Here is a 24,254-nt window from a genome sequence, read left to right as displayed (position 1 = left end):
CCCGGCCTGCGCTGGTACAAGCGGTGCCAGGCTCAGGCCAGCCCCGTGCCAGGCTCCGGGCGCCGTCGCTGGTGGCCCGAGCGGTGCAGCTGGGCTGGGAGGCGCTTCCGCGGCGCTGCGGGAGGCACGGAGAGGGGCGGTGGGGCTGCCCTGTGCTGATCACACCAGCAGCTCCGGAAAGGTTCATGCAGGGTCCACCCTGATCCGTTTTCATCGGTGAGTCAGTGTCAGGGCAGCTTTCGGCTAAATATATTTTTCAGACAGCTCCCCAGCAGTGACTGAACCGAAGAAAACTGAACTGAGACAGACGCTGCTTTCTGTTGCTTTTGGATTTGTTGGAGGCTGTGGGTGTCTGCTTGGTGGTGCTTGCAGCAAAAGCTCTATGCCAGGAGACGGTGACTTCCAGGAGCTCCTCTCTACTTCCCTTAAGGAGGTGAGGTCTTATCTAGAAGTCTTTGAATGCAGCTCTGACATGACTCCTTATAACTTGGTTCTTGAACCTAATGCTTACTAAATAACCTAAATTAAATTACCTAAAATGCATGCTTGGTCCTGTTCGTGGTACGGACCCATGGACCATCACGTTGGCAAGAAGTAGAAGAGTGATGGAATCTTCAGAAGGTACAGAACATACTTATACTGGTACTGACATAAAAGCACCAGCATCTGTTTGGAAAAGTTGAAAGTGTTTGTTTCTCCTGATGATACTTCCTTTGTGACAAGCAAAATTAGCTTGGAAATGAAGTTTTTTTTGTGTGTTTCAGAAGCTTAGTTGAGGCAACACCTTCTCAAGTAGTGCTTATTGCTGGCATGTGTGAGTGTGTTCAGCACCATGATCCACCATGAACTAAAAGAATTTAAGTTGTTTTTCACAAAGAGTGAACATTGTTGATAGTTGTCTGTAAAGCTAATGTGGGAACAGGAGGGGGCAGCAATAAACATGATGGGGCTTATCCAGCAATAGGATAGATAAACCTTCTTTCAGTCATGAGGACAAGTTGTTCCTAAGAGCAGAGGAAAAAGATCAGCTTGTGAAACATCTCAATGTGCTCCATTGTATTATCTCACTGATATGGTGTCATACAGCTGGATGTTGTGTTGAGTAGTTTTGTGTCTGCGGTTGGACTCACACTAACTTAACACTGCAGCAATTTATTTGCTCACATATTTGCTTCAGCTATGTTACATCTGGAACTGAAATTTCAAAAAATGCAATAAGATGTTTATAGATGCTTTTCTGGAGTGTTGTTAGCTTTCTTTATACAGGAGCTGTGGGTAACTGCAGTTCTGAGCAAAAAGTCACACATGTGATATGGTTAAGCACTTGAAAAAGTGCTGGGAAACATGGCAAAATCCTTGCGTAAGGAAAAATTTACCTGAATGTGGGCCTGTGTAGCTGCCTACAGCTTTTACATCTGAGAGAGAAGTTGAACTCGATATTTACAAAGACCCCTTCTAGTTTTATCTTTTCCTTTTACACTTCTGGGACCCAGGTGGTTACTTTGGTCACTAATGCAACCAAGTCTCTTTGCAATGACGACAGAATTACTCTCTCTGGTGCGTAATCCATCATATGAATTCATACTACTGGATGAAGAACTAACACATAACATGCAGGCATTTTAACAACTATAGTCAGCTGACACAAATTATTCATAAGGATGCTGCATAATGCTGGATTTTTCTCCAGATGCCATGGTTTAAAATATTAGTTGAACATTCAGTGCAAATACCAGGACACACAGTGCAATCCCTTGACCTGATTATGTGCCTGCCCCAGAGCTTGTTACCTTGCCAAGTTTTCTACAACTGTTCCTTAACATTAAGTACTGAACGCTCTGGTTATTGCTATTGATTTGGTACGCCCACAGGCTGTACTTACTTTTCACACAAGAGATTGTGGTATGGTTTCTTGGCTGCTAGTCCAGCAAAATTTAGGAATGAAAAAATGAGAAAACAGGTGTTAGAGGTCATCTGAGCAGAAGAGGGCAGGGAGCAATGACTAAAAGTAGAGTTGGAGACCTTGGCTGGGTAGTTTGAAAACTAAGAAGTATTTTTTCTGTCATATGGCAGACCTGAGCTTATTCCTTCCTTTTTTGTTGTCTGCAGGTTCTGTAACAGTGATGATATAATTGGGATTGGCTTATTTACCTAGGGAATTTCCTGTTTCAATCTATTTCCTTAAAGAGATGAAGAAAGGACCAGAAAGTGGAGCATGTACCCTTGCTGCTCCAGGAAATTTAATGGAGTCAGATTCAGACACTAACAGCGGCAATGGAATCTCAGCAAGAGAGAAAGACATGCTTCCTTCTTCTGGTGAACTGGAAAATGTACCACTGAAAACCAGCACAGAAACATCCAGAAAAAAACTCTGTGGCTATTTAAATAAGCTGGGCATCAAGGGGCCAATCAAGACCTGGAAGTCTCGCTGGTTCTTTTATGATGAAAACAAATGTTGCTTACTATACTACAGAACTGCCCAGGACATTAATCCTTTGGGGTCTATTGATCTCTCCAGCGCCAGTTTTGACTGCAAAATGGAAAATGGAGAAGGAGTTTTTGAGATCAGAACACCAAGCAGAGCTTTTACTTTGAAGGTAATGAAAAATTCCTAATCAAGACAGACACATCTGTTTTAAGGTATCTCCTAGCTTGAGTTTTATTTCGGTCCTCCTAGCTTGGATTGCTACCACTTGGACCTAAAGTACATGCATTGTTTTGGCAAGTCTGGGACTCCTTACCTGTGATATGGCTGCTGTTTAAAAGAGTAAGAATAAAAGCCAAATTGTGTGTGAAAATAAAGTATTTGAGGAGTCCTGCATGTAATTTACTGAACAGAAATGAACCCCCCCTGTCTAAAATGGTTGTTCCAGGAAAATTTTTTGCTAGACTTTTATTTCTGTGGAAGTCATTGTTAAAGAGCTCTGGGGATACTTCCTGTCTAAAACAATTGTGACATTTCTGCTTAGTCTTGGACCATAATTAACCAAAGCACATTTATAATTATAATTATATGAGTGGTCCACTGAGATTCTACCCCTTAAGACCATACCAAAGATTTCCTCTGTCCCAAATCAGTGTTAGGACCAGAGGATACAGATACAGTGGAGGCTTGATACAGCTGACCTTCTTTTTTTGCTGACTTGTGCAGGAGAGTGGTGGTCATCTTCTCAGAATGTGTCTTATGTTGATGAGATGATTCCCTTCCCTTTCCTGTTTTGTATTTTGTTAGGCAATCAGCAGACAGGCGATGATGTACTGGCTGCAGCAGCTGCAAATGAGACGTTGGGAATTTTGCAACACTCAGAGCAGATTTCCTGTGGGCAGCTCCCAGCTTGTGAATGAACCTCTGGCTGGAAGAACAAGTAGGTGTTGCACATGTCAGCCTTTCTTTTCCTTTCAGCCCCCTGGTGATGAATGATGTTCCTCGTCTGGAAGTGGGTAAAAGCTTTGGCCAGGCTTTTAAATACAGGTGCCAGCTGTCACTGCTTGGCCAATGTTTGACACTTCTGCCTTGTGTATGAAAGTGAGTAAGCTGGGTCCTAATCCACAGCATGTGTTTGGAGATTTTCAGGTGTGTTGTGATCATCTTGATTTTCCTCACACATGTGAAATGTGCACATTTGATATATCACTCTTGTAAGGCTTCTGAAATTTAGAGCAAGTAAGGTTTTTTTCAGCAATAGGCTGAAGATGTCCATTCCTAGAAGTCGTAGTAGACAGGTCAGTGGATTAGGGGAGGGCACAACCAAGGTATCCATCTGTTTAGTTATGACTAGATGCACATTTTGTTTGAAATAAATAAACTCCTCCATAGCAAGTGTCTGCTCTAAATGGTTCTGGCATCTTGTTGCAGCAGGCAAGGATTTGGTAACAAGCTGTGCTTGCAGAGTGTTATCCACACATTAAAACTATCAAATGTGGTTTGGAATGTGGGAAGAGATCAGCAAAATTCTCCTTCCTTATATCTTTATGCAGTTGAAGTTTGATTGTTTAAGGTTAGTCATGCTCATATATATGGTTGAAATCACTTGATTGTCCTTGAGTAGATCATTCTGTTTGTAGATGGAAACTTCTGAAACTTCCAAATCTCTAATTTCTTCTTCTAAAATTAAGGAAACCTACTCTACTGTCCTTTTTCCATCTGACCACTTGAACATGTAATGTATACCTGTAGTAAGCTATTGTGGCTGTCAGTTTACATGAAAGACCCAAAGTCCAATGGAATTCTGTCTTGCTCATTTGCTTTTGTGTCCTATTTTGTTTTTACATTTGTAGATGTAGTTGACAATGAGGACTTTCTGCCTCTTGTGAAAACACCAACAGAAGCAGTGGGTTTAAAGGCAGCATCTTTGCCTGCACCCCAAACATCTACTGCTTTGCAGAACATCTCCCTTAAGCACCCTTGGACAGAGATACAGTAAGTGCAAGAAGAGAACTGCAGTGTGGTTGACATGCTGGTCTGCCACTGTGTGCCTTTCTTGTCTGTCATGTATTGTGTGAAATGGGACTCTTGCCTAGGTGGGAGGGACTGCGAAACATCTTTTTGGAGGCTAGTCCAGGCCAAAGTAAACTTCCTGCAGGTGGGTCTTTCACATTTCCCTGTTCTGATTTCACATAACCTAGCTTTCTTAGCGAAGATACTGGTAGCAGACCTAGGACTTGGTTAAGCTCTCTTCAGTGTAGTCAGTGCTTTGCTTGCCTAGTGTGATGCATCTGCACAGCAGTCTTGGAAGAGCACGTCGTCAGGTTCAGCTGTACTCAGTAGGTAGACACAGAAACCCATTAGCTCTTTCCAGTGGTTTCAAAGGACCTTAAGTGTAGTGTATTCTCATGCCTGCTTCAACCTGCTGTTGCAATGGATATCCCCATCAAGTTAAAAGTTATAAGTCTTGGGCAGTTACAGTTTCACAACAACCTCATCAGTATCTCCGTAAGTGTTTCCTAGTGACTTATTTACACATGATTAAAAATGGGTTAGTTGCCTAGATGTGGTAGGCATCTGACAAATACTGTTGGTGTGGAAGTTGCCCGTAGTTTTTTTGTCACCACTGCTGCAGCTACAGTCTGATGCTTATATGAAGAAAGATCCCCCATGAGACCAGAGTTTTATGTTAGCAGCTTCATTGACAGTTAGGGAAGCAGTGAACACTGTCTTTTATAGATCTCAAAATAAGGGACTTACTTTGTTTTTACTGAAGGACAGCACAGGAGTAGAAGGAAGAGACCTGTATGTATACGTTCTGGTACAGATTTTACACAAACTACTTGTACGTTTATACTTCCCCATGATTCTGTGAAGTCATGTCTTAGAGCTTCTGGCAATATCTGATAGCAGCAGTTGTAAATAACAAACTGTTCCTGGGTCTGACCGCAGTTTTGTTCCTGAAACTCTTTACTACGTTTTAGTTTTCACTTTGTAAAAAACCTTTGGCAAAGTTATTTATTAAACATTTCAGAGCACAGGATCTGTGGCTGTTTCAAATGTGATCATTTGTCCCAGTTTTGGCTCTGTTGTAGGTAACTGAGCTTCTCTTGGCGGCTTTTCTTGGCACCTGGGGATTTCTGCAGTGAACTAAGGATAGGGATGGAGGAAGGAAGTGAAAGAGAGAAGGAGAGAGGAGAGGGAAGGATGTGGTTGGTCTATTGTTACCTTTGATCCCTCTCTTTGATCAGATGTGTTTATGCATAGGGCTCAAGCACGTGAGGAAAGATCATCAGATTTTACATTGCTGTGCTGTACTGATTCTGTGGCATTTTCCTGGTTTTCACCAGTTACAACCTTGCTCTCCTCAAATACACCAATTCTATAAAGAGTTCATTTTTTCAGCACATGAAGGAGATAAGTTTTGGGAGGCGGGATGGGAAGTAAGGGGAGGTAAGGCATTGAATAATCTGAACATGCACTGGCTGGCTGCAGTCATCATGGCTGTCTTGATCTCTTCTTGTTTCAGAAACACTGTCTACAATATTTGTGGCTCCAAGCAGCTCTGGGGGAGCAATGGGAATGTCTTTAGCTTTGATGAATTCCAAGAGCATCCTGAGAATGTGGATGAGGAGCAAGAGGCAGAAGTGGAGGCAGGATGTTCAGGTGATTGTTACTGAGCTGTGTGAGCTGAGTGGGATGCCTTCTAGCAGGGATTAGCAGGAAAGGAGGTGGTGGCAAGTTTTCTAGGGGTATGAAAACTGTTTCATTGTCTCAAGTCTCTTCCTGTGTTGTTGCCACAAGATTGACTCTTTTGGCTCTGCTTCAGGCTCCATCAGCCTCTATCTTCTACCTCTGGAACCTTCTCCAGAGGCACAAAAAAAAACCCCCCCAAAAAAAAAAAAAAAAAAACAAAAAAACAAAAAAACAAACAAACCAAAAAAACCCTGCCAGATTTATTTCTTTGAGGTAAAAGTGTAATTGCTGTACAATCACAGGCTAAGTGTGGCACCTCCACTGCATGCATACCTTTCCATAGTTGTAACTTCCATTTGTTGTGGGCCAGATTGATGAGCAGGGTGCAAGGTGGGTTAACAGGTATCATAAACCATCACAGCTTTGTTTATTGTGGGCATATCAGAGTCTGATCCCTACTGGTTTGGCTCCAACCCTGTGGGTCAATTTTCCATGTCCTGTATGTCAGCCTTCTCTGTGTAACTGTTGTGAGTCTCTGTAGTAAGACTTGGGAGTCCATAGTAGCAAAGCAACTAATTCTGTGTAAATTAAATCTATCTCCCCTCAGTTAAAGAGGGAACCTTGGAAGATGGGAGGATGGGGCCCAGGCTGAACTGGATTAGGAAAGCCAGGTGGATGAACAGTGGCTTCCCAGGCACTGAAGAATGGTCGAGGGAGAAGAATTCAGTGGACAAAGTTAGTGTCCTTCAGCAACAGATTCTGACGCTCACAGAGGAAGTCAAGTCACAGAAGGTGAGTGTGGTGAAGAGACTGCTATTTCTAAGGGTCAGGGCCCTGATGCTGGTCACAGGGACTCCCTTACACATTGGTGTGGTAGAAGCACTGAGCACTGAGAAGCGCTCAGCAGGCAGTAACTGGAGATCTTTTGAAGCTCCTGGTGTTACCACCTTGTACGTGCCTAAGTGTGCCCAACACAAAAGAAGACCTTCAGCCATTTCTACTAAGTGCAACTGGGTGTAAAAGGGAGGTGAAACAAGTCCAAGTGTACTCTGCTGTTGTCTTGCTTGTGCATCTCTATTGCTCACTAAGTACAGTCCTGACACTGGTGACAACTGCCAGGTGGAGTCATGGTGTTAACAGCAGGTCATTCTTTTTAACATGACCCACCTATAAGGTGTGATTTGACTGTAGAAGTCAGGGCATGGGTCACTGCAAGGGCTGTCTCTCATGAATGATACTGTTCTTCAAAGTATGGAACAGTGCCAGGTTCTCTGCTAGTGATGCTGGTAGCTCTTCCAGCGGAAGAGGCAGGAGAGCCAAGTCCCATGTTGGGCAGTCAGTTGTATCCTTGATTTGCTTTCTTAAGTGTGAGATGGCGGAGCCTTAATCAGCAACATGTTGTGGGGCAAGGTTCCATGCCTTCACGCAGGATAGAGTGGGAGGACTCTGACAGAAGGAAGATTAGAAAGGATACTGCACTTTCCTTCTGGTAGCACAGGTAGTTGCAGACAGCATTATTTCCCTCCCATTTTACCACACTGCTGACCAGATCTCCATGTTCTCTGCTGGGCTTCCCAAGAATGATTGTAGGAAAGCCAGAGTTCAGACAGTGTGGGCAGCAGTTTTCCTAGTAGCAGTCCTTGTCAAGTCATCTGTCAACTGCCACAGAGACCTTTCAGGCCCAGCTCTGAGAGAAGAACTTCTCACTTTGGTGTCGCTATAGTTTCCAGATGTCTGCATGGTTTTCCTTCTGAAAGCAGTCAATTTCAAGATATTTCCCTGTTGGATCTGTGCTGTCCATACTGCCATTGCCCTGGACAGCACAGTAATGTGATGGTTTTACATTCCCTTTCCAGGAACTGGTCAAACTTCTCCACAAAGCTCTGGAGGCAGCCCAGCAGGAGAAGCGAGTATCTAGCATGTATCTCACTGCAGCAGAAGACAAGGACAGGCTGGAGCTGGTGCGCCACAAAGTGAGACAAATTGCAGATCTGACAAGTCGACTAGAAGCTCTTGAACAAGAAAAGAAGAAACTGGAGCAGATACTGACTTTGAGAGACAGCCATATCCAGGAGCTCAAGGAACATGTGCAGCTTCTGATGGAGAAGAACCATGCCAAACAGAAAGTCATCATGACCTTGACAGAGCAGATGGCCCGAGAGCTCTCTGACCCCCTGCAAGAAGCCAACACAATCACTGTACAGACATTGTATAAGCAGCAGGAGGAGATTGAGCATCTGAAGGTGTGTCAGATGGCACAGGTCTTTTGGGCCCATTTTTATACTCTCGGGTTCAGTGGGAGGGTGTTCTTTGCGGTAAGCACAGAATATATTTCTGCTGATTGCTCCATCTGTCTCCAAACAAGAGGAAGGCTGGAAGGGGCTCACCTGATGCCAGTAGGGTACTGAAAAGCATCTGGGTCGGTTTCAGCTTCAGCTTAGAGCCTGTTTTGTTTGACTTCCTGTCATCATTCAGTACCTGCCACTTTCTTTTCTTTCTTTTGATTCACAGCTGCAGCCTGACTTTCTGCCTTCACTTAATTTGTTGCTTCAAGTTTCAATCTTGCAAACCATTTTCTGATACATCCTGGTTCTTTTGGATGCAGGCTGTTGTATAGGCACAGCCTAAATTACAAGTTAGTGTGAGGTGGAGAATTGCCAAAAGAGCTCCTTTCTGTAGAGAGTGTTCATTTTTCCTGCCGGCCAGGGGCTGAGATTTGTTTCATTAAAAAAATAAAAAAGAAACCAAACAACATTAAACCAATCAATCAAACAAAATCCAAACAAAACACATATATTCTTAATCTTATTTAAGTACATCCCTGGATTTATATGATCTAGATCTGGATCTATCTGTGTTTTTAAGTTTATAGATACATTTAGCATTTTCAAGTATCTTGTTGATACATGGCAATATTGTGCTTTGATTTCCTTTGTAGGCAATATTTGTTTTGGGGAGTCCTGTCTGCTCCTCAGAACACGGAATTTTTGAGATATTTTATTGTCCTTAACATAATCTGATATCCCTGAAATGGGAGGGATTTCATGCCCCTCAAGAACTCTCCTTGTGTGACTGTTTTCCTTCATGGCAGGATGATATTGATGCATACAAAACCCAGAACCAGTTTCTCAATTCAGAGATCCACCAGGTTACTCGACTCTGGACAAGTGTTGCTGAGAATGAAAAAGCCCTTCTGATGAAGGTAAGGCCGTGACCTTTTTTCCTTGATGTGAACTGTTGTTAGTAATTTATTTTCAATGTTGGCACTGGAATAGATTTTGATCCACCAGAAATAAGATTTCTTGTGGGTTTGTTTTTTTTTTAATGTGACCTCTTTACTGCTTTGTTATTCCCAAATTAGACATGATAATTTAAATTCTTCAACAGAAGTAAAATACTCATGAAGATCAGTCTTAAAGGTGTTGAAGCTTAACCCAGATTTCTGCATTTCAGCAAACAAAAAAACAACACTGGGTAGGCAATCAGAAAAGTTTCCTGAGAGCTGACAGACTGAGTCCTGGCTCCATCTAGTCATGGTTTCTCTGCTGGACTTGGCAGCAGGCCTGAAGTCCTGCAGTTAGATAAGAATTCTTATGTTTTCCTAAGTTGTATTTTTATTTCTAACTGTGTAAGTGTGAAAAACCTGGTTGGTCTTAGTCTTGCCTAATCCCGTTTTCTGGTCCTGAAACACTTTCAGTGCTGCAAGTGTGTGCTGGTATTTTTTCTGTGGGTTTTGCATAGGATTTACTTCCCTGGGTTTTAAGGTTTTATTGTGAATGAGTGTCTTAAGTTGCTTAAGGAATCACTGGCAAAGGTTAGGCAAAGCAGGTTCAATATTGAAATGAAAACATGGCAAAGCTCATTGCCAAGGTTCACTCTACTACTTACTAGATGGCTAAAGCACACAAAGATAAAATAGTACTAAAACATATAATCAGTTAATCTAAAACTAAAATAAATTAAAAATCTATGTTAAAAAAGCTAGGGATGAAAAAGGGTAAGGATGGGAAAGCTTTAGCATAAAAGGAATAAGGGAGCTTGGCACACATCAAACTTGGGCTTGATGTGTACCTCCATGGAGCCACAAGGTTCAGTGTGGACTCCTGTGCAGAACTTGGCTCTGGACTTGAACAATGGTTTGAGCCTAAAGATTTTAACAGACCTTAAACTTAACAGCATTTAAACAATGGCTGAATTGAAACAACTTACAAAAGATTCTAAGGAATTTACTGCAATCACAGCAGTAACTCATTTGTAGGCCTAACTTACTTACCAACCTAAAATATTTAACAATCTAAGATTCCAAGTACTTTTTCTGTAGCATATTCACACAGACCTAGAGTATGGACAAGGTACCTGTGAAATTTCTCTCTTGAGCTCAGTGAAGTGCTCATATCAGATCTCTGCATCTTCTCAACAGGCAAAGGGTTGAGCCTTGAGGAGTGGGCCAGGCTTTGTCATCATTGCTTGGCAGTGGTCTTTCAAGTACAGCAAATTTGAGAGTTCTCTGGCTCTGAGAGGCCCCAGTCAAAGGGAGGTTGCCAGTCACAGCTCATTGTGGTCCAGGAGAGTGCCAAGGGTCTCACTTAGAACCACTGTTTATAGGTTCAAAAGAGAATTGCCTTTAGTCACAGTAATTTGCCATCCTGGCTCCAATTAGTAACTTTTGAAAATTTGATGACAAAAATGTTCTTCCACTTGAGTTTGCAAGAAAAATAAGTTTCCAATGGTGTTTGTTAAAAACAGAAGCTCATTAGATGGCACCAGTTCCTGGGAGCAGACAATATTTCTGATAAGCACAAGAGTTTAGCCCAGGTACTGTTCAAGACTGAGGCCTAACAAGCATTTCTGACATCATAGGCCTTAGATGGAGGAGTGAACCACCACAGATATGTCTTCACAGTCATGGATTCTAGGACAGGGTAGAAATCTGCTTCTGGAATGCTATGGCCATTCTTACATCTGTTTGCTTTCTAGTTTTTTGAAATCCTGTCTTCCTCCTAACTTACTGCCCTCTCATCCTGAGACTGCCATAACCTTCAAAAAGGAAGTAATCACATGAGCCAAACATGCTCAGTGTGAGGCAAAATGCTGATTAAATTGGTAGCATGAAAGAAACCATGCTCCCTTCTGTCTCCTCTGTAAGCAACCTAATTCTCTCTGTGGTTTCTGTTTTGTTTTTGTTTTCATCTTCTGCTTGCCACTGAACAGGAGTCTTCACTGAGCTTCCTGTGAGACACTGGGTGAGTCTTGTCACCTGTGTGGCCTCAGTTCTCCATTTGTGGAGTGCACTAATAATCCTTATTGGTTTTTTTTGCTTTCTGTGCCCAGGACTAAGGTGGTAGTAGGTACTGTCCTGCTGTTTGATCTCAGTTGGGCTTAGTGTGTACCAGTGCCATGGGACTGGGGATGCTGAGGGGCATGCGGTCACCTAGTCTGTGGTGCTACCATGTATTCTGAAATGGTATACTTACAGCTCAGTCTCCAGAGTGGTGTGCTTTATCGGGATACACCTCAGTGTGGAGTAGAAAACTTGTCTGAGGATGAGAGAGAAAGCGACTGCAGAGAACTCAGATGTGGTGCTGGCTCTTTGACTGCATCCTTAGTTGAGCTGGTGGGGTGTGGCCATCTACTGATGCAATGCAGTAGTTAAAGTAGGTGATGATATAGTAGGTCTCCCACTCAATAAGGAACTTCTGTTGCATGCTAGCTACTGCAGCTTGTGTTTATTCATAGACCGTGGTGATTAATTAATGGCTGCAATTCCACTGATTGTGGGAAACTACTAAATGTGTTTCCTGGGGCTTTGCTCTTCAGAAGTCTTTATGTGCAGACCAGGCCAGTAGAGAGCAGTGGCAATGCAGGGAGGAGCATGCTCTTACCATTTTGTTTCCCCATAGTGTGCCTGCCTGCAAGCAAGAAACTGCCAGATGGAGAGCAAATACCTGACAGTCTTGAGAAAGCTGCAGGAGGCGGTTCCTGACCTGCCCAGCGCGCATGCTGAATTGGTGAAGAACCTCATCCAGGAAGCTCTCCAGTGGGATGTGAAGGAAGAAGCAGAAGAAGGTTTTAACTTGAACCCTGTAAGGTAAGAGTTGAGAGCATGGGGATATTCTCAGCTTTGTAGAAGCATGTCTGCAAAGGGAAGTGTGCAGGCAAGATACATCTGAGAACATTTTACAGCAGGGGCCTACATATGTATCTCTGCCTTCCTGCACAGTCAGGGCCCCTGTTCTGTAGCAGTTCCCATTTTATCTGTTTGGTCAGTCACGCAGGTTCCCCAAGTAGCTTTTTAGATGAGACCCCCTAGGCCAGGCTTGGTCTCTTTGTCAAGAATATGATGATATCTTACAAGTTTCCCACCCTGTGGACAGATGGTGCACAAACCCTTGACAAGCTGTAGTATCTGTACTCTTGGTGTGTTCTGATCAGTAAGAGATTTGCATTGTGTACAAGGAGACAACAGAAGGGACTGTGGATCTCTGTTCTTTGATCTGATGCCCCAAAGCCTTTCCAGTCCACTCCTACAGAACTGTCTCTGCACAGGTACCCAGGGTGAGCTCAGTATTTCTTTGGGGGCTGATGAGGTGTCTGGTGTGCAGCTGGTCTGCAGCTCAGAGCAAAGTTACACTTGAGTTGGTGTATGTATGTCAGTGCTGCAGGCATGTCAAGCCTCTGAGGTAGGCTGTCACATGCAGCTGTCAGAGAAGTGAAGGAGGAGTACTGTTACAAACGAGTGTTTGAGATTGCTTTTAAAAAATCACTAGCAAGGGTATCAGCAAAACCCAGATTTGATACTTAAGTGACAGCATGACAAAGTGAAGTTGAGGCCTAACAAGCATTCCTTAGATCTCAGTGCAGCCTGGAAAGTGAGGGTGGGTGGGGGGTGCATGCCCACAAGTATTTGTGCTCTGGTATGGGTGGTGAACCTGGGAGCAGGCAGGTTCATGCCTGTAGCTGGCATGACCCCAAGCAGTAAGTGTCCTCAACACAGGTTACCAGCACTGTCATTTGAATTAAACACTGCCTTGTGTCCCTCCAGCGAGTATGATGAGTATGGGTTTATGACTGTACCTGACTATGAAATTGAGGACTGGAAGCTCCTGGCCAAAATCCAAGCCCTTGAGATAAAGTCCAACAAACTGTGGAGCCAGGAAATAGTGGAGAAGCCCCTCCGTGACAGATGGAACAGCATTGGAGAGCTGAACCCCTCTGGAGAGCTGAAGAGTCTGATCCGAAGTGGCATTCCAGTGGAGCATCGGCAGCGGGTGTGGAGGTGGATGGTCAGCCGGCACTGCAGCCCTGTGCCAGGCCACTACCAGCGACTGCTGGAGCAGAGCAGGAGCACCGAGCACCCTGCCTGCCGGCAGATTGAGCTTGACCTGCCCCGCACTCTGACCAACAACAAGCATTTTTCCTCTCCCTCCTCCCACCTCATCCCCAAGCTCCGGAGGGTGTTACTGGCATTCTCCTGGCACAATCCTGCCATTGGATACTGCCAAGGATTGAACAGGTGAGGAGCCAGGTATGCTGCTTCTTCTTGAGATGGCACTGAAGAGGTTTAGATACCTAGGCTATGACTCAAGCAGTCTCAGGCTCTTGCCTCTCTACAGTTCTGTCCTAGCTCTAAGTATTTACTTGCAAAATTCTACATTTGGTGAATTTTCATCCAGTGTTGTTACTGTGATCCAGAAAGAAGCAAAATGCACTTGTTTGGCATCTCTATAGTTACAGAATAGGAAAGAACAGCTATAGGAGGAAGAGTGAAGCAGTCGCAGAATAACACCACAAGGCTGGGGCTGAATTTTTAAGTAGTAACATAATGTAGTAAAGCAGAAGAACACCCTGGTGATTCCCTTTTTTGCTGAGAACAGTTGGAGGAAATGTTGGGAAGCGTTAACATGCAAGGGAGTTGCAGCAAATGACACAGAGAGACTGAGGAGACCACGGCTGTTCTGTCTGGAAAAGAGAAGATTCAGAGAATATAAAATCTTCTTTCATTTACCAAGGAAGGCTATAGGAAAGATGAACCTGAATTTCTTAGAATTGTATAGAAAAGGCACGAGGCATTAGCTGTAAGAAGGGAATTTCTAGTTGGACTTTTTCACATAAGAAGGTCTGTGTAAGCTATTTATTCCTAATGATCTTTGGATGGTCTTCAGAAAGACGATAGAAGCTTTTCTCCAGAGAGTCCTTAGTGTAAGGTATCATTTTTCTAGTCTGTCTAAAAGGCAGTAGGTCAGAGCTGAAGGAGGTCAGACCTGTAAAAGAAAGTATGGAGAGATTAACTACATCACATTATATGGAGTACTGCTATGTGACCTCTTACTGTATTGAAATAGCCCAAATCAGCACACTACTAACTTCAGCAGATTTACTGAACATTCCTTTAGCTGGGAAACCTGTCTTTGTCAGACCAATTCCATATGTTCTGACAGAGCCACATGGGAAAGAAAATCACATCCCTGTGGTTCCTTCAGAAACAGATCACTTGCCTCTGTCTGGTTGTCCTGCTACATTTGATATTTTGGATGCCAATGGAGCTGGAAACATGCAAAAAGAAGTCTCGTATTCTTCAGTTCCTGTGCTGATGACTCCTCCTGCAGTATTGAATTCCCTCACCATGTCTTGTCCATCATAGATTGGCAGCTGTTGCTCTCCTGGTCTTAGAAGATGAGGAAAGTGCTTTCTGGTGTCTAGTGTATATTGTGGAGAACCTAATGCCAGCAGACTACTACAGTGACACACTAATAACATCACAGGTGAGCTGAGCATCATCACATCTGCTTGGACTCTCATATAGCAATTTATAGTAAAGATTTAAAAGTGAGTAGTCAACCTCATGTGTGTTTGATTTTTCACAGGACAGTGATACTACCTTGAAGTCCCTTTCATTGCAGAGGTATTGGACACTTGAGAGTACAAAATTATTACACTCACAGAAGAAGCAAAATTGGTCACCAGCTCTAGGAAATGGGGTATCACTCCAAAGTAGTAACATGAAAGTCACGTTAGTCAGAAGGAAAGAGCCCATTAATTGCACAGTTATTTTAAACAAATCTTAATAGAGGCAATATGTATGTGTAGACTGAGTATGAAGAAAGCACCGTTTTGCAGCCTTTCAGATGATGTTTTTGAAGCTGCGCTCTATCTTTGGAGTGCCATGTACACAAGGATGAAAATGCTGAGATTTTTATATTCACTATGTTTGCCTCTGTTCATGGTCAAGCATGGTGTTAGTTTTCACTGTGGGGCTCTCTGCACATCGGAAATGATTCTGGCCTTTTGATGTCAGATGTGTGCCATGAATAACTTACCCACCTAATTAAAAATCACTGGCTTTCAAGGTTTTCAGTGTGTCTTGTGTCAGATATACTATGGCCTCCCAGACAGACAAGCTAAGAGATAAGCTAACTCCCATATAGTTCAATGGAATTATAATTCCATACCACCCACACCCATCAGTGCCCTGTCTTGTAAGCCTGGCTGTGACCTTGGTGTCCCTGTTATTTGTGTGGTCCTTTCAGAGAGAAGAGGGTTAGTTTTATCTGTTGGCTTACAATAGAGGAGGCTTCAAGGGACAGTAGCTGAGAGTGGCTGATGATGCCACTGAATTTGATGACTAGCATTTACTGGGACAGTGGTGTGGTGGTGGAAAGGCCAGCTCACGGACTGGGGAAACAGTCAAATGACTTTGAAGATAGGAAAATGTCTATCCAGAGGAGCTTGTGTTAGCTGTGGGATTTAATAGACAGCACTCAATACTCAACAAATAGAGATTGACAGGGAGTATATGACAGACTGAAGAGGCTCGCCTACATTTGGTGAGAAAACATTGTCAGCTGAAAGTCTTCTTTAGAAAGAATTTCTGATCTCGTGGTTGGTATCTGAAAGTCTAGCCAAGACCCATGTAAAGACGAACATCTAAGGTGATGCGTTATGGGTTGGCTTGATAAAGTGAGTTGGCTGGAAAACTTAAAATTGCAAATTTTAAAGACAAAGCATATTACCTATATGGTTTGTACCCCTGTGCCACAGCTGGGGCATTAATATGATATGGCACAGGAAAGCCCTAAACATGATCCTGATCTTTAGCACTTACCCTCCAGAAAGCACAGCTCTGCTGAGGTGAAACCTTTACAAACTTGGATCAAGGATCTCACTGACTGCACTTCTGTGATTTGGCTCATGCAAAAGCAAAGCACAGACAGTACTCAGACCACAAAGAAGATTAAGTGAGAAGATCAGGTTCTGCTTGCAAAGTCAGAAGTATTCAAGGTGTTCAGTCTGTTGGGCCACGTAGAGTCATTCAGACCTGGGCAGGTTTTAATGCCTGTCATTCAGTTGGATTACGGAAAAATCCTGGTAGGACCAATGCAGGAAGATGTGTCAGATTTACCCTCTTGACTTTGAGATTGGGAAGGAATATGGTTCTTTGATTGAAAAGAATGTATGTTTCTCTGCATGTGTGTTGGCCTTGTTTCAGCTCCATGCTTTGCACTGGATGCCACATACAAGTACACTACTCAGTGAGTTTGAAGGGTTGAAAGATAAAGGATGCTCTGGTCTTCTTAGGGTGTGGTTCACTAGAAGGCAGCACCAGTGATGACCCTGACATGCCAGGGCCATTGTCCTGTTGCGCCACTTCTCTCTTCCAACAGCAGGACTACTCTTGACTAGGACTTCATTGTTTTCCTTTTTAGGTAGATCAGAGAGTCTTCAAAGACTTCCTGTCTGAGAAGCTGCCTCGCCTCATGGCTCATTTTGGACAGTATCGGATTGATGTCTCACTCATCACCTTCAACTGGTTTTTGGTGGCCTTTGTGGACAGTCTCGTCAGCGACATCCTCCTGCGAGTGTGGGATGCCTTCTTGTATGAGGGAACTAAGGTACAACTCTCAGTCTAGGCCTTCCTCCTATCTGCACCATCTCTGTGGCATAGTGACAGGGTGATGGGCATAGACATCTGAAAAATACATGAAGTTTAACTGCTTGTCCTATCCTGCCTGTTTGGTGGCATGCCCTGATGGCAATGCCTCCAAGCCCCTGTTTTCTGTGTACTTGCTGCTAGTAGGCAGACCTAGTCCCTGATTCTGTGCACATGGTACTTTTTAGCAGGTAGTTGTGTTACAAAACACCTCTCTGATAGGCCAAGGTGTCTTGTGCTGAGAGTATTATGGATAAAGGGCGTATAAGATGGGCAGTATCTGAAAATGTGAATCCTGCATTGTCCCTGTGTATAGGGAGAACTGCAGAGCCCTTGTGAAATCCCTGTGGGGTCCTTTTGTAGAGCCCGGTATTCTCTGGGATTGCAAATTAGCTAACAGATGGTCATTCTCTTGACATTAGCTCTGTATTCCTTTAGGCCTGCCCTAGTACAGACTACTGAGAGCAGGAGTAACCCTCGATATAGTCTGTACTGCAGTGCTGTGTGCCCAACGCTGTCTTTTATGCCAGGATGGCCTGGACCTTCAGTTCCTTAAAACTTAATCCACTCAAATACCTTTCAACTCTCCAGGTCATTTTCCGCTATGCTCTTGCAATTTTTAAATACAACGAGGAGGAAATCCTAAGAATTCATGACAGTGTGGAGATCTACCAGTACCTACGCTTTTTTACGAGGATGATCACAGATGGCAGGTACGACTCCGAGTTGTAGACAAGCTTCCATTGTGTATTTGTACTTGCTTGCCTGTTAGGTCAGCTTAACAAGACTTGTAACTAGTTTATTAAGAGAGATGCAAATGCATTGGGGGACTGGATCTGTTCGTTACATCTTTTTGACTTTCCCTCCATGGCATTACTTAAAATCTTTTTGGCTTGGGCAAAGTCATGCTACAGCAGACCAAACTACAAAGTCTGGATCAGCCTTAGCAGCTCGTACTTGAGCTACTGATTGCTGGGTTTCTCTCAGCTGTAGTTGGGGTGTTTGGGAACACAGCACAACCCATGGCCCAGTGTCTGAGATGAAGATTTCTGTGATCAGAAGAGCTCAACATCAGGAATATTCCTCCCTGACAGGCCATCAGATTTGGCATCTGATCCGTTGTCTCCTAAATGATGGCTGCTCACTGGTACCTTAAAAGGTGGGATAGTATGAGCATGTGTGGAGTACTGCTCGGGTGTGTGTTTGTGTTAGTGTGGGAAATAATTTCTTTAAGACTCTCTGCTGCTTGGTGACTTCTAAACTCAGAGAGCTGAAGTCTGAGGCCCTACTCTTTAATATCCCAGAATGCTTTTGGTGTATCTGTTACCATGTGTTACCAACCAGTAAATAAGTTGACCAGGGCTGTCCTTTCTATCATAGGAAGCTGATGAACATTGCCTTCAATGACTTAAACCCCTTCCCGATGAAACTGCTGAGGAACCGTCGGTCAATGCACAGGGAAGAGCTGGAGGCAGAGCTGTGTGAACTTGAACAGATCAAGGCAGCCTATGTGAAAGAGAGAGCAGAGCAGGGACCTCAGGACCTGAAGGAGGTTGCTAGTGAAGAGGAAGAAGAGAACTAACAAAAAGAGAGTTCATCATCACTTCCCTCCCATCTTGTAGAAAGTCATCAGTAGCAACTGTAAGAAATGGACCAGAGGGGGAAGTGTAGTTCATCTGCCCCAGTAAGCAAAGCTGTAGTTATGGGACCATTTGGAGACTAAGTCAGACTTTATAATGGATTGGAAGGTGTCAGAGGAGTTTTATCCTCTTCTGTACTTCTCCCCATTTAGCCCATCTTGTCCTGTGCAGTTCAGGATTACAGCTGAGGGTGCAGAGGATATATTATTTGTGGTGTCATGACAGGAACTGACATGGTGCAAAAGACCCAACCAAGCAGGGCTTTTACACATATTTTGATGGAGACTTGAACGAGATCTTTATCTGCAATAAATCTCTAGAAATAATGAACCAAGATCACTCCCTCATTGTTACCTAAAGCTTCTGAATTGGTCAGGAAAAAACCTTCTCTTAGAGGGTATGGTGCCTTCAGTGTCTAGTCTGTCAGGAGTGTGCTCTGTTACTGATCAAGACCCTGTCTCCAGATGAGTGTGAGGTCTGTGGAGGCTCTGAAAGCTGGAGGATATCATCCCATGGGACTCAGGCTGGAACAAGGAAACAGATTGTGGGAAGGGTAGAGTTGCTTCCCCAGTTTGCTTCCTGTAAAAAGTTCATGGAAGCACAAGATGTCTCCTGCTTGGCTGGGAAATGTTGAGAGCTTTTTCTCCTCATTGTTTAGCTTTGAGGCCCTGACATCTCTCTGTGCTGGTGAGTTTGCTCCACAGAGGAGCCCTCATCTCTGCATGAAACCAACCACAGCCTGCCTGCAGGCAGGGCCTAGTGTTATGTGGACTTTTACTGGGGATGACTGAGTTTTCTGATAGCCTGGCCATCTCTCCACCCCGCAATTAGAGTCCTCCTGTGCTGGGTTTTTACATTGGTATCTATGTCTCTGACCCCCAGTCATTATGGCAGGGACAAGAGCTTTTCTGTAGGAGTTTATGATATTGAAGATGTTTTATCCATGGCATATGGCTGGTAGAGAACCTGAAAGCCCTGGGTACAAGTCACAAAACATGACATGATATTATTTAGAAATAAAACATTACTCCCCTGAACTAAGGAGTTGGCCTCCATGGCTGTAGCACACAGAGATGCCCTATCTGCCTCTGGGAATGGGGTCTGATAGCCTTCTGCCCTGCCTCCCAGGTTTGCCCATCCCATCCCCATCCAGGGCTAGATACCCTGCCTGTGCAGCTCAGCCCTCCACAGATCCAGGATGAATCAAGTATTTAGATAAATACAACTTCTTTTCCTTAACATGATGCCTGATCCTGCTGCCCTACTTTCCTGCTGAGCGGTGCATTACTCCAGGTGTGCCTGCAGTGCACTGACAGCATGCAGCAGATCCTGCTATAAGGGGGGCTCTGCTCTATATTTTTAGACTGACCTTGAACCCAAGTGGGTTATGCCTTCTTTAAACACCTTGTGGTTGATAACCCAATCCTTAAAGTTGTCAGTGCTTGTAGAGGAAGGAAAGGGAGGAATTCATAGCCCACAGTGTTCTCAGCCCTGTGGGCTGTAGCCAAGATGACAGACTCTGGGGGAAACAGTGCCTGTTCACCTGAGACACATGGTATGCCTCACTGGACAAGTTTCAATGAATTATAGAAGACTGAGACCTTGGAAGCCAACCACACAGCAGAGAAGTGATGAAAGTGGAAGTGAAATTTTGGGAAGACTGGATAGATCCCCTGAATGTCACTGAGAACTGCACGCAGTGAAAATGTGGGATGAGAAGAACATGTTACTGGAAACCTACTACAGTATCTCAAAAATGAACTCATTTTAAAACTATGCCACCTAGATAGGGAAGTCTAAAAGGCAGATGGTTTTTCTTCACAGATGATGTTGCTAATCTAATTTATTTATACTCTTATGTTCATGGGCACACACAGAGTTTTGCTATTGTTACAGACATTATCTTATAAATCAAGACCATGAAAATTAGAAGTTTACTTACAATTTTATTTCCTAGAGCTTTCTGCAACAGCTTAAAAATCTTTCCTCCTGACTTGCCCTTATGTGTATTAATAAAGGCATTTGAAACATGTTATTAGACAAAACCACAGCCTGACATATGTCTGCAGTATATAATATACATTGGTCTATGTGAAGTAGTATATAATATACATTGGTCTTTTCTGAAGTAGACATAAGGATCAAGGTATTGACCCTGATGGGGAATTCTGAAAATAATTTTTAATTCAAATTGGACATGTGAGGGTTGTTATGTTTCTTTTCTTTTATGTCTTCCTCAGCTCTTGGTTTTGGTCCACGTGTATTTGCTGAGGACCATTTCCTCTGGTCATTGATTAGCAATCACTTTTGGTGATTCTTTATTAAATTGTGGTGGATGCAGAAATATCTACAAAGCCTATACAGACCTGCACCTTGAAGCCAAGCTCACATGTCCTCATGGACCCTCCTTTATTTTCCTTCTCCTTCACAAACTTCAGTGGTACTCAAAAGCGCTGAACTCAGGTCTCAAAATTGCAGTTCGGCCAGACACAAATCCCTCAGGCCCGGCAAGACCTGCAGTGACTATCAGTCAGTGCCATGGGTGTTTTGAACCTCTTGGTTACCTCTGCATGAAGTGCTCAAGAATGAGTTGTGCTGCCACTGCCAACTGTTGTGGCTGGGAAACAGTTTGACCTGGTTGTGCAGCCCAGCAGCTCCTTCTGGGTGTGCTGGCACCTGTGGATAAAACAGGTGTCTTTCTACCCAGAGCCAGTCTTTGCTGAGCTTTGCTGTATGCATAACATTATTTCTGAAATTAAGCTTTCTGTCTCTGCTTCAACCTAAACCTTGGAATACCAGCTCCAACCCTAAAAGAACAGTTTTGATTTCCAACCCACCCTCCTCCCTATGGTGTGCCATTAACTTTGTTGCAGGATCTTGTGGCCACCAAAAGTTCCTAGGGTTTGAGAGGATAAGTTGGTGGAGTGGTGCCAAACATACATAAAGCCACTGCTGGCTCAGTAAGTCCCTGAGCTGCCAACAAGAAGCATCCCTTCTTTACCCCTTTTTGGCCTGGGTGGAGTTGGGCTGGCAGGAGCTGTACCTTCATATGCTGTGGCTAAACTCTGTATTCTGGCATGCTGCCATGGTAAGAGGCACTACTGGGGAGGGTGTTTCTGGGTTAATGTTTAGTCTAAGCTTGAGCTTCTCATCCAGGGTGAAGGTGAGAGCTAAGGGGCAAGGCATTTTCTGTGGGTGGATAGCAACAAAAACCTGTAGCGGGAGCTACACAGTGCTGAGCTTCTCTTCCAGTGTGCAGTCTGGGCAACCTCCCGCCACTGACACACAAGGCCTGGGGCTTGCTCTCTTCCCATTTAACTGAGACAATGCTGAGACTTCTCCAGCCATCTCCCATTGCTAAAAGCTCTTTTACAAAACATTAGTTCTTGTTTGGTCTAGGGACATGCCAAGTGCAAGAAAGCAAACCCTTGCCCATGACTGACCGCAGTGCTGGAGCTGATATAGTATGCTGCCATTCAAGATAATTTAACCCCTTTCCGAGAGTTCAGTGGGAGGAAGAGGCCTGCACAGAAATGCTAAATAATGAGATTATCTGTGTGCTTTCTGTTTAACTTCAGGAGCTCTCCAGAGGGGGAAAATGGCACACCAGGTTAGTCAGTGGAAGAGAAGGTATCCCTAACCATGACACATATAGGGTGAAAAGTCCCCTGCTCTGCTGCAGCTAGATGTTTGCTTTGGTCACATGGTCCACTACCTTTGAGATGAAGTCCCTACTTCTCCTTGTTACTAAATGGCAGCTTCCTGCAAAGTGCAAAGTCTGCCTTTGAGACTCCAGCTCTTGGATCAGTATCTGCTCTGGTTTTGAGCTTAATTTTCATGACACAGAACCTCTGGCATATTCTGGTGTCAAGCTGTTGGAAACTTGGAGCCTTGGAGCAATATCCAGGGTAAGTAGAATTAAATTTCAAGCCCCCATTGTAATACCAAAATTGGCCAGATAAAAGCTTTCTAACACAGTTTTGAGTATTAGAAAGCAGCATTCTTCATTGCAGTGTGCTGGTCTCTCAGAGAATCCTTCTGCTGAGTGCCCTGAGGGTCGGGTAAATGCTCAAAACTGTGAGTTTTAATCATACACACTGATGACATACTCATTGGCTATCCCTGCTTACTTGATGTATGTGCATTACTTTATTTACATAGTTGCATCTCTTACTGGAAGTCCTTGTATGATTCTTTGGGGTTTGTCTTCAATGCCCAGTGTAATTTTTAGCTTGCTGTTCCTCAACCCTCATGGTGAGTAAGAGCAGTATCGTTGCTTTGCATAATCTCTGCTTTGTCAGCCTTGCAAAGCTAAACTGGCATCCTGTTCTGTTTTGCATGACTTTTTGTCTACTTCTCCAAGACTACATTGATCCCTTTATTTGATCAGAGTAAAATGTTGTTCTGTTCTACTGTCCTTATCATTTGGGAAAAAACAGCCCAACATCACAATTCCATGCTGAAAATAATGCCTATATAGTTTTTCTTTTACAAAGTCATTTTATTAGTAGAAAAGTATTGTCTATGGGCAGCATTTTACAAGGAGGAAAAGTTCCAAAACAAAACTAAAACCAACTGATATTTTTTGCTGCATCTTCCAATAGCATTTTTCAACATCATAAAAGCTCTTGCACCTTGATGGGAAATGCCAATGCCACAAACTCTGAAAAGGCTTCCAGTTTTGACACTAGCATTTCAATGGTGCTTTAAATCAGTCCCAAAGCTGGTGAGTGTTTGCCCTCCATGCCACCCACCCCATACATGTGGCACAGTTAGCGATAGTGAGCTGCATGGGGCTGGGAATAATTACAGTAGGAAAAATGGGAACCAGTGAAGATTTTGTTCAAGATTAAGCTAATTGGTCATAACTATAGCAATTTCATGATTATAAGCTGCACCTGATTATAAGCCGCACTTTTGGGTGTCAGCAGCTTTTCGTTTTTTGGCCATATCTAAGCCGCCCTGGAGTATAAGCCGCACTGGAGTATAAACCGCACTTCCGTTTGCAGAGAGGACCTGTGTGCAACAAAGTAACGAATTAGTAACAATTGTATGATTCTGGGTTTTACTGGCAGGTGCTCAATTTGCAAACATTTTTCACGGATCGTGGTAGCCTTTAAACACAGCCTAAAAACTAAAAAAATACAGAGAAAAATCACTCACTTTTATTAAACCTGCTGGCTCCGCTCTCACCCAGGTGAGGGGAGGGCGTGGCCCAGGGGGGCGAGGGCAGCGGGGCTGGGTGGGCTGGGAACCTGCTGCCCTGGCCTGTCAGAGGCGGCGGGGGCTGCAGGCGGGAAAGTTTCCTGGTGAGCGGCGGAGACCCCCCAAGCACCGCACCAGCCCACCCCGGTGGCCCTGGTGCTGGAGGTCCCCGCTGCTCGCTGACCAGACTGATGCCCTGCCCTGGGCACTGAGTGGCAGTGGGCGGGAGCATGGAGCCTGGGCTCACCAGTGTTGGGGCCTGGGAGCCTGGCAGAGCTGCCCGGAGGGGCCCTGCGGGGCCAGGGAGCGCTGTCGCTGCTCTGCTTCTGGGGGTGGGTGGGCTCCGGCTCAGCTCGGCTCA

General features: G+C 44.1%; 1 protein-coding gene and 2 long non-coding RNA genes across 4 annotated transcripts; 1 reads left to right on the top strand and 2 right to left on the bottom strand.

Annotated features, from left to right (window-relative positions):
* The first annotated feature begins 62 nt into the window (after positions 1-62).
* TBC1D2 (TBC1 domain family member 2) lies at positions 63-19,018 on the top strand. 2 transcript variants are annotated; one of them, XM_033084807.2, is made up of 14 exons: positions 63-216; positions 2,110-2,597; positions 3,233-3,365; positions 4,279-4,420; positions 5,955-6,091; positions 6,729-6,913; positions 7,978-8,364; positions 9,213-9,323; positions 12,022-12,209; positions 13,164-13,634; positions 14,763-14,883; positions 16,825-17,010; positions 17,640-17,761; positions 18,429-19,018. In XM_033084807.2, exons 2-14 carry the CDS (start codon positions 2,190-2,192, stop codon positions 18,628-18,630), a joined length of 2,793 nt encoding a protein of 930 aa, XP_032940698.1. In that variant the 5' UTR covers positions 63-216; positions 2,110-2,189; the 3' UTR covers positions 18,631-19,018. The 2 variants fall into 2 exon arrangements, with proteins under 2 accessions (XP_032940698.1, XP_032940697.1); XM_033084806.2 differs by having other exon boundaries at positions 63-433.
* On the bottom strand, positions 8,715-11,363 carry LOC117010382. Its single transcript, XR_004420647.1, has 2 exons — positions 10,478-11,363; positions 8,715-8,830 (listed from the first exon to the last, which is right to left on the bottom strand). It is a non-coding gene; the product is annotated as an uncharacterized LOC117010382 (long non-coding RNA).
* Positions 19,019-20,161: 1,143 nt separating the features above from the next.
* LOC117010383 lies at positions 20,162-23,695 on the bottom strand. The gene is made up of 2 exons (XR_004420648.1): positions 23,587-23,695; positions 20,162-21,364 (listed from the first exon to the last, which is right to left on the bottom strand). It is a non-coding gene; the product is annotated as an uncharacterized LOC117010383 (long non-coding RNA).
* Positions 23,696-24,254: the final 559 nt, after the last annotated feature.

Source organism: Catharus ustulatus, chromosome Z, assembly GCF_009819885.2.
Source record: "Catharus ustulatus isolate bCatUst1 chromosome Z, bCatUst1.pri.v2, whole genome shotgun sequence".
Taxonomy (NCBI): Eukaryota; Metazoa; Chordata; class Aves; order Passeriformes; family Turdidae; genus Catharus; species Catharus ustulatus.
Note: the sequence above shows the minus strand (reverse complement) of the source record. Positions and strands in the feature narration are given on the sequence as shown.

What these genes read in the sequence shown, in the direction of transcription:
- TBC1D2 (XM_033084807.2), top strand. Translation starts at nt 2,190, where the DNA reads ATGAAGAAAGGACCAGAAAGTGGAGCATGTACCCTTGCTGCTCCAGGA. An exon ending in AAAAAGCCCTTCTGATGAAG is followed by an intron (nt 9,324 to 12,021) that starts GTAAGGCCGTGA and finishes GTTTCCCCATAG; the next exon opens with TGTGCCTGCCTGCAAGCAAG. An exon ending in TACTGCCAAGGATTGAACAG is followed by an intron (nt 13,635 to 14,762) that starts GTGAGGAGCCAG and finishes TGTCCATCATAG; the next exon opens with ATTGGCAGCTGTTGCTCTCC.